Below are 13,404 nucleotides of genomic sequence, written 5' to 3' on the forward strand. Positions count from 1 at the left end.
TTGAACTTATGCTGATAAATATTTGTATGTTATTTTCATCTCTCCCAAGATGCCAAAAATGGGTTTTGAAGCATGGTCCAGTGTACGTCCTCTCTTTTGCTTATTTGGTGAATGGTTTTTATCCAGTGCTGCTTAATATTATTTACATTCTAGGTTTGAAACTTGAACCATTGTAAATGGGAATTCTGCCTTCATCAGTCATCTAGCTTTGCTCCTCTTACTGGGTAACGTCACAGTTCCAGTTTATGGAGAGTGCCATTGCGTTCATTGGTGATACCATTCTCAGGGTTGATAAAGTTTGATTAATATGAGTACTTGGTTTTGTAAAATAATTTACATTTCATATTATCAAAACCTGTGTTAAAACCTCAACTTAATACAAGTTGTTAAGATGACTTAAATTAGTTTAAAAAAGTATGTAAGCTGTATGGCTTCTTTTCTAAGACCAGGGCCCTAATGATTTGCTGTCTTTGGTTAATTGTGGCATTTGCTAAATATCTCGGGTCAGAATTTCCCAACTGGTAAGACAACTTTTGAAAGACATCATCTGTCTTCAGACGTGAAACTGGTTTTCTTATTTGAGATATCCAATTAGCAGTGTTTCCTTCAAAGCTGAAAATTGGAATTTAAAAACTATGATGTTAATTATGATTATTTTCTATTTTGCTTAAGAATTCACCAAACGTGAGAAACCTTTAATAGGAAATCATATTAGGAGTTTTTGTGGGCTGTAGCTGAATGAAATGGAACTGCAGCTTGAAATAAATAATGAGTATTACATACCTAAGTATTTAAGCAAAGTGGTTTGACTTACTATTTTTAATAAACTGAAAATTAAGTTTGAAACCATATTCAACCATATGAAGAGTATTTAATTGATTTAAATCAACCCATTTTGTTTTGAAGTGCGGCAGTGCAAATAATACTTCATAGCTAACAAACGTTTTCTGCTCTTAAATACAAGGTGCCTTTGCCATTGTACCCATCACTTTTTTTTTTTTTTTTAAGGACTTTGGCAATGCAAGCAAATTAAACTTCAGTGATAAAATACTAGATGTAATAGTCTTTTGGAGCAGCCTAGAGATAATGCTAAACACCATTTGCAAGGTTCTGAAAACAGCTAATATAAATAAATATAAATATTAGTATGAAAGGCTTATAAAAGAAACTCCAAACTATCTTTCTCAATGTAAGGCCTAAAATTCATAACACAAATGTGTTTCATGACAACATCAGTCATGTGCATTAAGTGGTCAATGTACTGATGTCTTTTGCAGAAATACCAGTCCCTTGTTGTTGGGAGGTGCCCTAGATCCATAGTCTTTAACAGACTATCAGAAATGCTAAATTAAACAAAAAAAGGGAAATCATTTAGACTATAAGGCAAAATTGGTGTGAGAAAATCTGCTTTAAACTTTTAATAACTGTTATGCATGTTTTGTGTCTTTTGTTTTTACAGATTTCCCTTTTGCCTCCGGAGTGTTTCGTTATGGCAGCCTCCAGTGAACAATGACATCCTTTGACAAACATAGATGCCAAAAAGCCAGACGAAAACAGTGGCCTTGTTTCATTTTTACTCCAACACAGTGAAATGGTGCTCTTAAAGTTTTGTTATTGACTCTCACTGGAAAAAAACAAACTCCTGACTGAACCTTTTTTCCCCAGCCCTCTCCCAGTGTTCTTATGGATGCTTGATACAGTGACATCATGTAGTAGGCCCTGAAGTGTTGTCATAATTAAGTTGCAATGGTTTTATACACTTCCCCATTTCCCAACAGCTTTCTGTCAGTTCTGCATTCTTTTTCCTGGGGCCTGATTTTCCCATGTTACTGGTTAGCAGATAGGCTTGTGGCCTCTTTTGTTCCAACCACCTATGAAAAACGTCAAAGAGCAGATGATCCATGCTATTTTCATGCACTCTGCATCATTATTACCACTCCCATCTACCTGGCACTGTTGGTAGCCTCTCTTCCTTTTGCTCTGATTGGCTTCTTGTTATGGTCCCCGCTCCAGTCAGCCCGAAGGCCATATATCTACTCCAGACTAGAAGACAAGAACCATGCCAATGGAGCCACACTGCTCACTGAATGGAAGGCTGCAGGCAACGGGAAAAGCTTCTGCTTTGGCAGTGCCAATGTTTGCCTCCTGCCAGATTCTCTGGCAAGATTTAATAATGTTTTCAATACACAGGCTAGGGCTAAAGAGATTGGCCGGAGGATCCGAAATGGGGCAAGCAGACCACAGATCAAAATATATATAGATTCTCCTACCAACACATCCATCAGTGCAGCAAGTTTTAGCAGCTTGGTCTCCCCCCAGGGTGGAGATAGCACTAATCGTACTGTTAATACTGGCATCAAAAGGACAACATCAATGGAGTATAAAGGAGACAATTCTGGCTCAAACAACAGTGAGGATAGTAGAGAAGATAAAGGGGGAGCTGGAGAGCCAAATGAGGGAGAAGAAAACACTTGCATTGTCCGCATAAATGGAGAGGATAATGGCAACATGTCAGACACCGAAACAGATACCGTCAATGGCCAGGCTCATGCCAGTGGCCCAGCAGAGCCCTCACTGGAGGGTGACGCAGAGCTCTCAAAAACACCTAACCACAAACAGAAGGAAGGAGATTCTGGGAGTTTAGACAGCTATTCTGCCTCACGGGAGTCCTTAGTTAAAGTTCGTGTTGGAGATGGTACGGTGGACCAAAGCACTGTCAACAACAAGCTCCTCTACAAAGCTTCAATCATGAAGAAGACTTCAGTGCGGAAAAAGAAGCATACAGATGAGACCTTTGATCATGAGATCTGTGCTTTCTTCCCTGCCAACTTGGACTTTCTGTGTTTGCAGGAAGTGTTTGACAAAAGAGCTGCAGAGAAATTGAAAGAGCAGCTTCATCACTATTTTGAATACATTGTCTATGATGTTGGGGTCTACAGCTGCCACGGCTGCTGTAGCTTTAAGTTTGTGAACAGTGGTCTACTTTTTGCCAGCCGCTATCCTGTTATGGATGCTGCCTATCACTGTTACCCCAATGGAAGAGGAACGGACTCCTTGGCTTCCAAGGGAGCCTTGTTTCTCAAGGTAAGAGCCTTTCTGAAGCCATAAATATTGACTCTATAGATGTGAAAAGTTATAGAATTACATTATTTTCTATCAGTCATTTCTGTTAGAGCTCAGAGAGGCAATATTCAGATCTAGATTACCTGATATGACCTGTATATAGGTTTTGTGGCCTAGATACTGTGTTAAAGTGATGGATGTGCATGAAATAATGAGGGACTTTCGGAGGTAGGACTTGAATGTAATTTGAAGTGTCAAAATTTGAAGTAGTTTTCATGTAATTTTAGTTTCTTTTTTACAGAAATCTGTTTAATAAAATGCACAAATTCTAAACTTCATAATACAAGTATAGTACAATGGGCATTACTGTTGGAAGCCAGCTTATGCACACTGTGTGTTTATGTGGGAATCAAGAGACAATCAAAAGTCTAAATGCCAGTAGAATAAAACTGAGAACTGCAATGAAATGTACAGCCATCCCTCTCTCTTGGTTGCAAAAGAATTGTTAAGGAGAGATATGAGGAAGAGTAAACAAAAAAAATGTCTGGGACACTGGGGAGCACAGAGCTTTTTTGCTTTATTAACACAGTTTACTTAAATTAACTAATGGTAGTGAGAATAGGAAGCCTGGGGTTATATGTGTGTAAAAAGTGTCCCTGCCCGTGGCAGGGGGGTTGGAACTAGATGAGCTTTGAGGTCCCTTCCAACTCAAACCATTCTATGATTCTGTGATTCTAAATCATGAAAAGCAGAAACAAAAATCTGCAAGCAGTGATTTCCTTTTCCAAGACTAGTGGCTGTTCACGCTTAATTGTTGTGAGAATCTGGCTGTGCTCTTCATAAACTGGAAAACGGGTTCTTCTAATTTGTAATTAATCAAGAACCAAAACTTTGTGCAGAGATCCAAATCTGTAGACTCAAAACCTAGACAGATCTGAAAATCTCCTAGAACACTGGGTTTCAGAGTTTGGTTTTGTCACAGTTTGGAATGGGTTTCACTAAAACCTTGAACTTCTTTCCTAATGCTAGTGAAATATGTCAGGTGTGCAAATTAGATGTACTTTCTAGTGCATACGCTCAGGAGTCCTCAACAAAAGCCATTAATAGCTACTAGGAATATGGATTGTTGATAAGGAGCAGTGGGGGGGTTCTGTACCCACTGTTTGTAATTTGTAAACAAAGCAAAAACATTTGGTATTGTGGCTTGCATAAAAAAGCAAATACTTGAATTTGCAGTCTGATAATAGTTTGGTATTTCACATACATTTGACATAAACAGAAGCCTCGCCATATGTGAATACAGGTTTCCAAAAATGGAGTCTAAACTTTCTATACTGTACTCTTGTGTTCATAAACAGCTGAAGCTTATTTTTTGCATCCTGAAGTGCTGCATGTAGAAAATGAACATACATGTTGTGCAGTATAAATATTACTAGGGTCACAAAGACTACCCTTCAACATATGCATGTATTGGGGATTAAGATTAAAAACAATCTGCTTTCAACTGCCCATTGCTGAGTCATTGATTTTGCTACCTTTCTAGGCAGGCCACAACGTCTCCATTTCTCTTGCAGAAAATTAAGCCTCTTTTCAAAATTCCACTGGGATGATGAACTTAATTATGGATTCAAGTTGTTAAATAATGTTACACTTGAACAGGGAATAGGGACCAATTATTATGAAGATTTGAAGATGACTACATTCTTTTAAATATGACAGAATTCTGGCCCAGCTAAAAGACCGTTTTTCCTCATGTTTGTGTCATTCTGACAAACTGTACTTTATACCTAAAATATTTTTCATTCTGAGTTAAGTCTATCCTGATATGAAATGACTTTCCGTCTTTTGTACATTAAGTGATAATTGGTCATTTCTTTCTTCAACAAAAAAGAAGAAGTAGGGATGATCTATTTAATTTTAGCTTTGAAACAAAGTAGGTTTGAAGGTTGTTTTTCTTGATGTAGTGCTTAATCATCAACTGAGTGTGTGTGGACTCCGGAGACAAAAACTACAGTAAGTAAAAGCTTGTTTTGTTTTTGAAGTCAGTGAGAATCAATCCGTTAACTTCAGAAGTCTTGAGGTCTTACACTGGGATAGCAGCAAGCTAGGAAAGCATATAGGAACAGTGCTTGGAAGGTGTCGTTCTAGTCCCTACTCTGACTCCTGTGGAAAGCACGGTGTTCCCATTTCTGAAGTAGAAAAGACATCACTTAAGTATACTTCCAGCACAAAACTCAGGAAGACAGTTCCCCTTACATAGCTTCCATCTCTGGGTAAAGGAGCAATTGTTTTCTATGTTGTTTTAAAAAAAAAAAAAAAAGTTTTAAAAAGCTAATGACTGGAGAAGACTTGCATATTTTGAAAATATGGATAAGTCACTTAATATTTCCACTCACTGAGAGGATGAAGCCTTTATTGAAGTCCTTCTGAACCTCAGGAAAGACCCAACATCCAAATTGAGAAGAATGTTCGGAGAAAGAAACTGGCTCTCATTTAATAAGTACGCTTTGTCTCCTTACTACAAATATAACTGTTCAGGAGATAAATTAAAGGTCTCAGCACTAAACATTTAATGATAGTGAAATAATCTTGAACAAAAAGGCAAAATTGTTTTGCGGGAGTTGTGTTACAAAAGAGATCCCTATTGCCAAGGTACAAGCGTTTGACACATTTTTTCCTTTTGGAATAGGTTCTGTTTCCAGTGAAGAGGAAATGATTTTCCATTGTCCCCCTCTTCCCTGCCCTGCCTTCACTATCTAGATTGGAAAGTTTAGGTGGAGATTCGGAAGGATCTGAGAGATTTGCTTAGTCATACAGAATTATTTTACCTGAGAGACTTACACAGCTCAAGGGTTATTATTGGTAGCTATAATAACAGTCAGCTCTTACGTACTGCTTTTCATTCAGATGTGTCTGAGTGCATAATAAAGAAAGGTCAATGTCTGCTTAATAGAAGGAGAAACTAAAGCACAGGATGGTAAAGTGGTTTGATTGTGGCTTAACACCTGGGGCGTCACCACCAAGGGAAGAAGTTGGAAGTAAATCACTGAGGCTTTTAACACTGTTTCATGCTACTGACTTCAAGCTACCTAACAGCTATCTGAAGACCTGTACAAAGGAATTTTGCTAGCCTTGGCCTGTTCTCTTCCTAAAGATGTCTGCCACAAAAGGTGCTGCTGCTGGCATCTTCCTGACAGAGATCACAGACTGGTTTTCCATCTGTGTAGGCTGATGCTTTCCAGGTCAGGATGAAGGCATGAGGATGACATAGTTGTGAGTCGCTATTGTGTAAAGCCTATTTTCTGCGTAACTGGAGGACTAATTTATGTTCAGCACTTTGATCTCTTCAAACTCTAGCAATGTTTCTGTCTCCAATCTGAGGGTCTCATTGGGATGTAAGAGGGACACAGTCACAGAAAAAAATAGCAAATGAGAAGGGAGGAAATGTCACTTGCATCTAAATGACAGTTTCATGTCTGAAGTGTTAAACCACTGTTCCTAGTTGCTGCTAAAGACTCAGAGGAGACGTTAGCAAATATATAAATCAGCCAATCCATCTTCATACTTTGACAGCCTGGGCTCTTGGGACACTCTGCCGTGACTCTCTGTTCTAGCATTGCATTTCACATTAATTTAAAATGCCTAAGAAAAGGAACTCTTGAGTCTGCTTTGTAGGTTTTGTAACTCCAATTGTCTCTTACGCTGCTCTGCTACAGATAGAGGAGGGAGGTGGGACTGACACAGATGCTGTCCTGAGCTGGTGATTCTAACTAAAAAGCTCACTTGTATGTAAGTGTATATAACATGATGCAGATCGCAGTGTTCTCAGTTCCTCTGCAGTTGTTGGTTTGACACCTACCATCGTTTTAATTCACAGTGATTTGATGAATTTAGAGGGAGTTTTAAAATACATGTCCCTTTCAGAAACTGGATGATGATTTTGCAGTCAAATCAAGTTTTAAAGGTATCAATGAGTGCTGAGCAGAAATTGTGTAATGCATCACCTGTTTGTAATTTACTGGAAGGTTTCAAAATGTCAACATTCATCTTCAGATAGAGGGATTAGTATGTAGCCTTAGTTACACTTTCAGGGATGCTGTGTAAGTTTTGGACAGCAGTGTAATAAAACCAGAGAACAACCTTAACGCGACCTGATGAGTTACTGAATTGGAGAGCTTGTCCATATTTTTCTAGATGTATCAATCTAATAAAAACTGTCACTTCTGCTGACAAATTTTGCCTCTCTTATCCTTAAACTGTAATAGCTGTAACATAAATCTAAGCCATACAAGACATGTAAATGCATATCGAGAGAGGTATCATTCTCAGAATGGCTGTTGACTGAGGAGAGGTTTTGGAGTGGTTCTCCTCCCACAGAGACTGGGAGATACGGAAGTATGTTGCATAGAAGGCTGTTCTTCTTACCGTTCTTAGTAGGAGATTATTCTGGATTTTTGGCATCTGCCAAGAGAGAATATTTTAGCAAAAATAATAATTCTTGCATCAAACACAGTGTGTGAACATAGAGCAAATGTAAAACCGCAGTCTGATGTCAGTAGTTTGAAAGCTAATAAATAGTATACTAACAAAATCAAAAGGAATCAAAAGAAAAAAAGATGTGTTGTGGTTTTTGCTAAATTTCTGAAAGAACTTGTGCTTAATTAATATTAATTCCTAAGCTTATTAGCAGATTTACTTTTCAAATTCTCTGAAAATTGACGCTGTTCTCAGGAAGTACAGTAATTGTGCAGAGAACATGTTATTATTCATTGCTTAAAGGAAACCTAGCAACCTTTGCTTTATGTGCAAAGCTGAACTTGTTTTCAAAAGAGCTGATATGGTGGTAACAGATGGTAGAAGGAGCAATAGCTCTGATTGCAAAACTGCTTTGAAGCAGTTTTTACTATTTGCTACTCTCAAGGTGCCTGCGTTGTATGGTAAAATGAGGGTTCCCTAAATTAACCTCTGTGATTCTCCCTTTTGATATTACTGATGCAGATACATTTTGCTCGGGCAATTTAAGCTGTTTTTACTGTCCCATGCCAGCATGTGTTGTGGCTGAGAGTGAGGGGGCAACTTCTGCTACACAGTTGCACAGCATATTGAGGGGAAGCTTTTTTACCTCAGGATTACACAGAAAAGGGGAATGGCTGTTTTCTGACCCCAGTAAAAGATCATCTAGAGATTTCAGTGGTTTGATTTTCTTGTCCTTGATCAGTTGTCCAGTATCTGCAGTTATCCCAAGATTTATAAAAGAGATGTGCTGTTCATGAAATTTGTTTAGATAACTCTAAAGCTGTGCCATTTAAGTCAGGAGGGTAACCTCAACATTTTCCACATGTTCAGTTTCTGCTATAAAATGTTAATGCAGGAATTGGATCAAGTCCAATAAACTGCCTGAGACTTTTTTAAAAAAGAAGGAGATCCTACTATGGCACTGCACCATGTTCCTTCACTTTGATATAATTAATGTTATTAATCACGGTCTTTTCCCCCTTCATTAATGGGGACAAATTAAAACTATTGCACAGAAGGAAATACAGGCTAGAGAGAATGTGAATTGTGGGCTTTATCCTCTTCAGAAGAGGAAGAGCCTTTCATTCATGGCACCAATTTACAGCCACTTCCCCTCACATACAAGCTTAATGAAGCTTTGCCAAATAACTAATTCTCTGAGTTCATGAAACAGTAATTGTCAGGTGGTAGGTGGGGAAAAATAGGATTCCGAAATAATCAAGTGCAAATGTGGCTAGAAAGAATTACAGAGCATCAAACAGAATTTTGAGCTGACCTTTATAACATTTTAAACTTTATTTAATATGCTTAAATAATATAATAATAAATCAGTAATTTAACTAATGCGTCTTCTTTAGAAGCTGCTACATCCCTGAAGGCAAAGGGCAGAGCTGTTAAAGTACTAAAAAGAAGGTAGATCTTTTTACACTATGGCTAAGCTAATCAAAAAACTACTACAAAGAACACAAAGTGCAGGAATAAAATACATCTTTCTTGGAAGGTACTGCTAGTCTACATCACCTCTGTGGGACAGGAATGTTTGAACTGTGAATGTGAGTAGTTGTAAATTTTCCTTGGCATCTTCTCTTGACAGAAACAGGAATGGGGACTTGAGCACAGTTTGACTGGCTATTCCAGTTAATTTCTTGGTGCTGACTCCTGCTTATCATGGAAAATTGCTGAAATGGAAAAAAACGTTCGGGAGGGGTTGATACAATTCAGGAGATTACAGAAAAGTTGTCCTGGAAAGAAAGAGCAACTGTATTTTCCATTTCTTTTCTCTTCCTCACTCTACTGTTTGCTCATTATAATTACATAGGATGTCTTTACTGATATTCCCACAGCAGTTGAAGTGGGCGGTACAAACAGGGTACTGTCACCAGTGCTCTCAGAGCAGCAAACCGGGGAGGTCTGAACCACGAGTGTGTGTGGAGATACCGCTACTTGTGCATCTGCAGTTGCTTTATCTGCAGTAATTCGGTTGAATCTCATGCTCCTGTATTTTTAATGGAGCTTCCCTTGAACTTAAACGATATTGGCTACATATGGTTAGATGGTTTCTGTGGGAGTAAGTCAGTGTCACATCTACTGTAAAGTCTGTTTCTGTGCCCTTCTCTTATTTTCTGTCTGGGGTGGTTTATTTCTAAGACAAACAGTAACTGTAGGTCCCTGCTTAGAAGATGTTCTTTGCACATGCAGTGTTCAAGCTTTTGTTTTTAAGGAGGAGAGATTTTTTTTCCACAGAGCATGCAGGTGTGCTTTTCAGCCTGGCTAGTTTTTCTTCATAATATAAACATCATTAGCTTGGTTCTTGTTCTGACTGTGAAATTGTTTGTGGTAGAGCTATACACTTTGGAGACATACCCTCCTCAAAAGAATAATGCAGGAATCACTACTACGGGTCACGTTTATTCCAGTGGCAGAACTGACACCTTCATGGTCAGCTAAGCTGATGAAATTAATGGTTTTGCTCATTTACAGTCCAAGATGTGATTAAACTATAATGGCTGAAGCTAGAGCTATTCTGTGTCACATCCCATCTCCCTGAAGGATTCTTAATGTTGCGTTCAGATTATTTACCTTTCCCAGCTTTGGGTTTATTGGCCACATGGGGATTGTGGGGTGATAAACCCTGTGAAGCTCTTCTTCAGGAGTACACCAAAATTTTAGCTCTCTTCTCGTTTGCAGACCTGGATTTGCGTCCCATGAAGGAAGAGGCAATGGCATATGCTTGGACTTGTATCTGTATAAACCCTTCGTACTGGAGGGTACATATTTAAGAAACTGTCTATTTAGGATTTTTTTTGAATGGCTACCTCCTGGCAATGTGATGCTTTAGAAAATGTGACTGAAGGTTAAGTTCCCCTCATAACAAACCTTTTGGTTTTGTCTACTCATTATTGGTCAATGTTTGAGAATCTAGTTTAGTTCTTTAATCGCATGAGATTTCTCATGTATAGCATGACCCATGTTTTTAAACATTAAAGAACATCTCCTTCCAGGTAGCTGCTGATATATTAACACAGCAGTGACATGTTTGAAGCTGTTTTTTAACCTGGTATTGAAATACCCCTGGTATTGAGGTAGCATTTCCCTGTTTTTTACCTAAGTATCTGTTGATGCTTTTCTTGACATCCAGATGTAACAGAACTGTTTTGCACTGCTGGGACAGATGTGTGTAAATATAAACTGTTAAAGACACCATATTTGTCATGTTTGCAGCTTTGTATACATACTATACTAGAGTATGGCAAACATGAGATGTGCAAGATTTTCTAGTTAGCTCAGAAAATTCCCATGATAGCAAGTAATGTGATTGAATTTAAAGTTATTTCCTTCACTCTAGCTCTAAAATTTCAACTGTTGCTACTCATTACATTTTTTTTTCTTTCTTTTCAACGAGAATCTTTCTGCCATAGCCTTGTTGGCTTGATTTCTTTCATGAGCACTGTTTATTACCTGGTAACAGTCTAACTGGAGGACATACTACTCCTTAGTCCATATAGGACAAGTTTTTGATACACAATTACAGGAATATACACAATTTTGTGTAGTACAGCACAGTTTCAGCATGGCCTCACCAACAGATTGTACTAATGTGCTATGGCATAGAGATGAAATCTTTTAATAAAAAGTACTTGATGTCAAGTACTTCTGTGTACTTGACACAGTCAGTACTCTTGACTGAAGATAAAAATTCAGAGCTGTCAGTTTAGCACTTATTTATTTAATTTACACGTAGGGAACAAATGCAAATACATAGCAGTAGAAACTGGCATTTTGAATTCCAAACACACCCTTAGCAGGCTTTCCCCTTTATGGAAAAAAACCTCTTTCTCATCTGTAATGAGCTTTTTATGCCCTCCCCCCCTGCTGGCTAATAAAATGCAATGTTCAGTGGTGTAACAGGGATCAGAATCCGCCCCTAGCTTCAAATGTTTGGCTAGTTTGATTACTTAACCTTTGCAAATGTACTGAGCATTGGAATATCTTTTGCATATTTCAGCATAATATTGAAAAATATTAATTTGTTTCTGTCAAAATTATATAATTGGGACACTTTATTAAACCACAAATATGTTCTCTCAGTTTTAATTTTACCTCTGGTAACATCAGAGTTTAACAAGGTATCACATACAACTTTTTCCTCTTGTAATAATTATCCTATTTTAAAACATTGGGAATTTATAAATTTATTTAGATATTACCTTCCTGTAAATTTCCACAGACATAGAAGGATGGTCCATGACACAACTAAGACTATACAATGATTTTTAGAAAGCAGATTCTGAAGTAGTTCCCTGTAGAAGGGTAATTCAATGAATGTATTAGTAATACAGGGCTATTAATGTAGAACAGTTGAGGTGAACCTAAGCCAGGCTTATGGTGAAGGAGCCACTCTGGCTTATTTGCTTACATATATTTTCTTTGTAAATGTGAATTTAGAAGTTTCTTCTGTATTAAGGAGCAAAAATTATGTTTTATTTGTGAAGTGCTGATTTGGTTTGATGGAAGCAGAACCTTTCTGCCAAGATCCACGTTGCAGGCTGAAATGAACACTCAGTGTTGTCTTCCTGCAGGACTGCCACGTGGCTGCTCACGCCGACTCACCACAAGATAACATACCCTTGAAAATGAAACAGTCTAAAAGTAGCTACAGTATTTGGCCACACAAAGGAATGTTTTTATGTAGAATTACAGGGCTTGTAATATTTCAGAAGTCAAGTAGTTTTCCTGTCTGCACATCCCATAGTCCTTGTCCATCTGTGAAACACCAAATTAGACTAAATAATCATATTTTCCTTACTATTTTATTTTCGACCATATTTAATATACTAATGTTTCTACTGTAGCTGGGAATTGACTAGGAGGCTGCAAGGGTATTTATTTTATCTCCTAGTAGTTGTCACAAATATTTGCCTCTATTATGATTAACTCAAAATGACTCTGCTTGGCGGTTTACATCAATGCTGCCACTCAAAAAAAACCAACCCCAAAAGTCAAAAAAGTTGGAGGAAATGTGAAATCTGGGAGACAAGCTGCTTTGGATGTACTTCCATGCTGGCACTTTCCAAGGAAATTCTAATTATGTTAATGTCTTCAGCTCTTGCTTTTGAGCTTTTGTTTTTTAATTAGCAGAGTGCTCATGAAAGCCCCCCTCCTCTTCCCCTCAGGGGGGTGTGTAAAGCAGCGTTGTTCGGAGCAAGCGCAGAGCCCTGGGGCACAGTCCCCCTGGGCTGGCAACCCCACCCGTGCACAGCGGCAGTCAGTCTTTCTTCTAGGCTGCTTCCTGTCGTTCTTTGAGAGCCAAAGATCCCAATTCTGTTTCAGTATAGATCTGTGCACACAGGGACACACCATACGATACATATTTATTTATGATTAATGGAAATGACTGTGATCCTATGCATAAATTGGTTGATGGGTTGAGGCACTGTCAGGCACTCCATTAAGGCTGCACAGGAAATTCTAAAGCCAGTTTGAGTTGACTTCTCTTTCTCAACTGACTATAATTTATGTTTGGATGTTCAGCTTTTAGACTTAAATCTTTTCTACTTTCTGGATAGAGACACTGAAAATTATTCCATCTGCTTTAGTCAATAAGGGGATTATAAGCAGCACATTCTGCTATAAGGCAAAAAACTTTACGTGCAGTATTTTTTCTACAGAGTGGTCACAGTAGATGGCATTGAAAGATGTACAACGTGCACACGTTCTCTCTGTAGCAGGAGACTGCAAATTTACAAACTCATAAAGACTTTACAATATATAGTTTTCAGCATTGAAGAGAAAATCTGATTTTGAGTTATCAAGTTTGGAAAATAC

The 13,404-nt window shown here is 38.2% G+C and overlaps 1 protein-coding gene across 4 annotated transcripts in view; it reads left to right on the plus strand.

Annotated features, from left to right (window-relative positions):
- SMPD3 (sphingomyelin phosphodiesterase 3) overlaps positions 1–13,404 on the plus strand; it is a 120,730-nt gene that overhangs the window by 81,085 nt on the left and 26,241 nt on the right. For all 4 annotated transcript variants that reach the window (XM_074839402.1, XM_074839403.1, XM_074839401.1 and 1 more), the window contains one exon: positions 1,460–3,084. In XM_074839402.1, the coding sequence (XP_074695503.1) occupies positions 1,747–3,084 (1,338 nt within the window). In that variant the 5' untranslated portion in view covers positions 1,460–1,746. The remainder of the gene's footprint in view (positions 1–1,459; positions 3,085–13,404) is intronic.

This window comes from Strix aluco, chromosome 14, assembly GCF_031877795.1.
Source record: "Strix aluco isolate bStrAlu1 chromosome 14, bStrAlu1.hap1, whole genome shotgun sequence".
Classification (NCBI taxonomy): domain Eukaryota; kingdom Metazoa; phylum Chordata; class Aves; order Strigiformes; family Strigidae; genus Strix; species Strix aluco.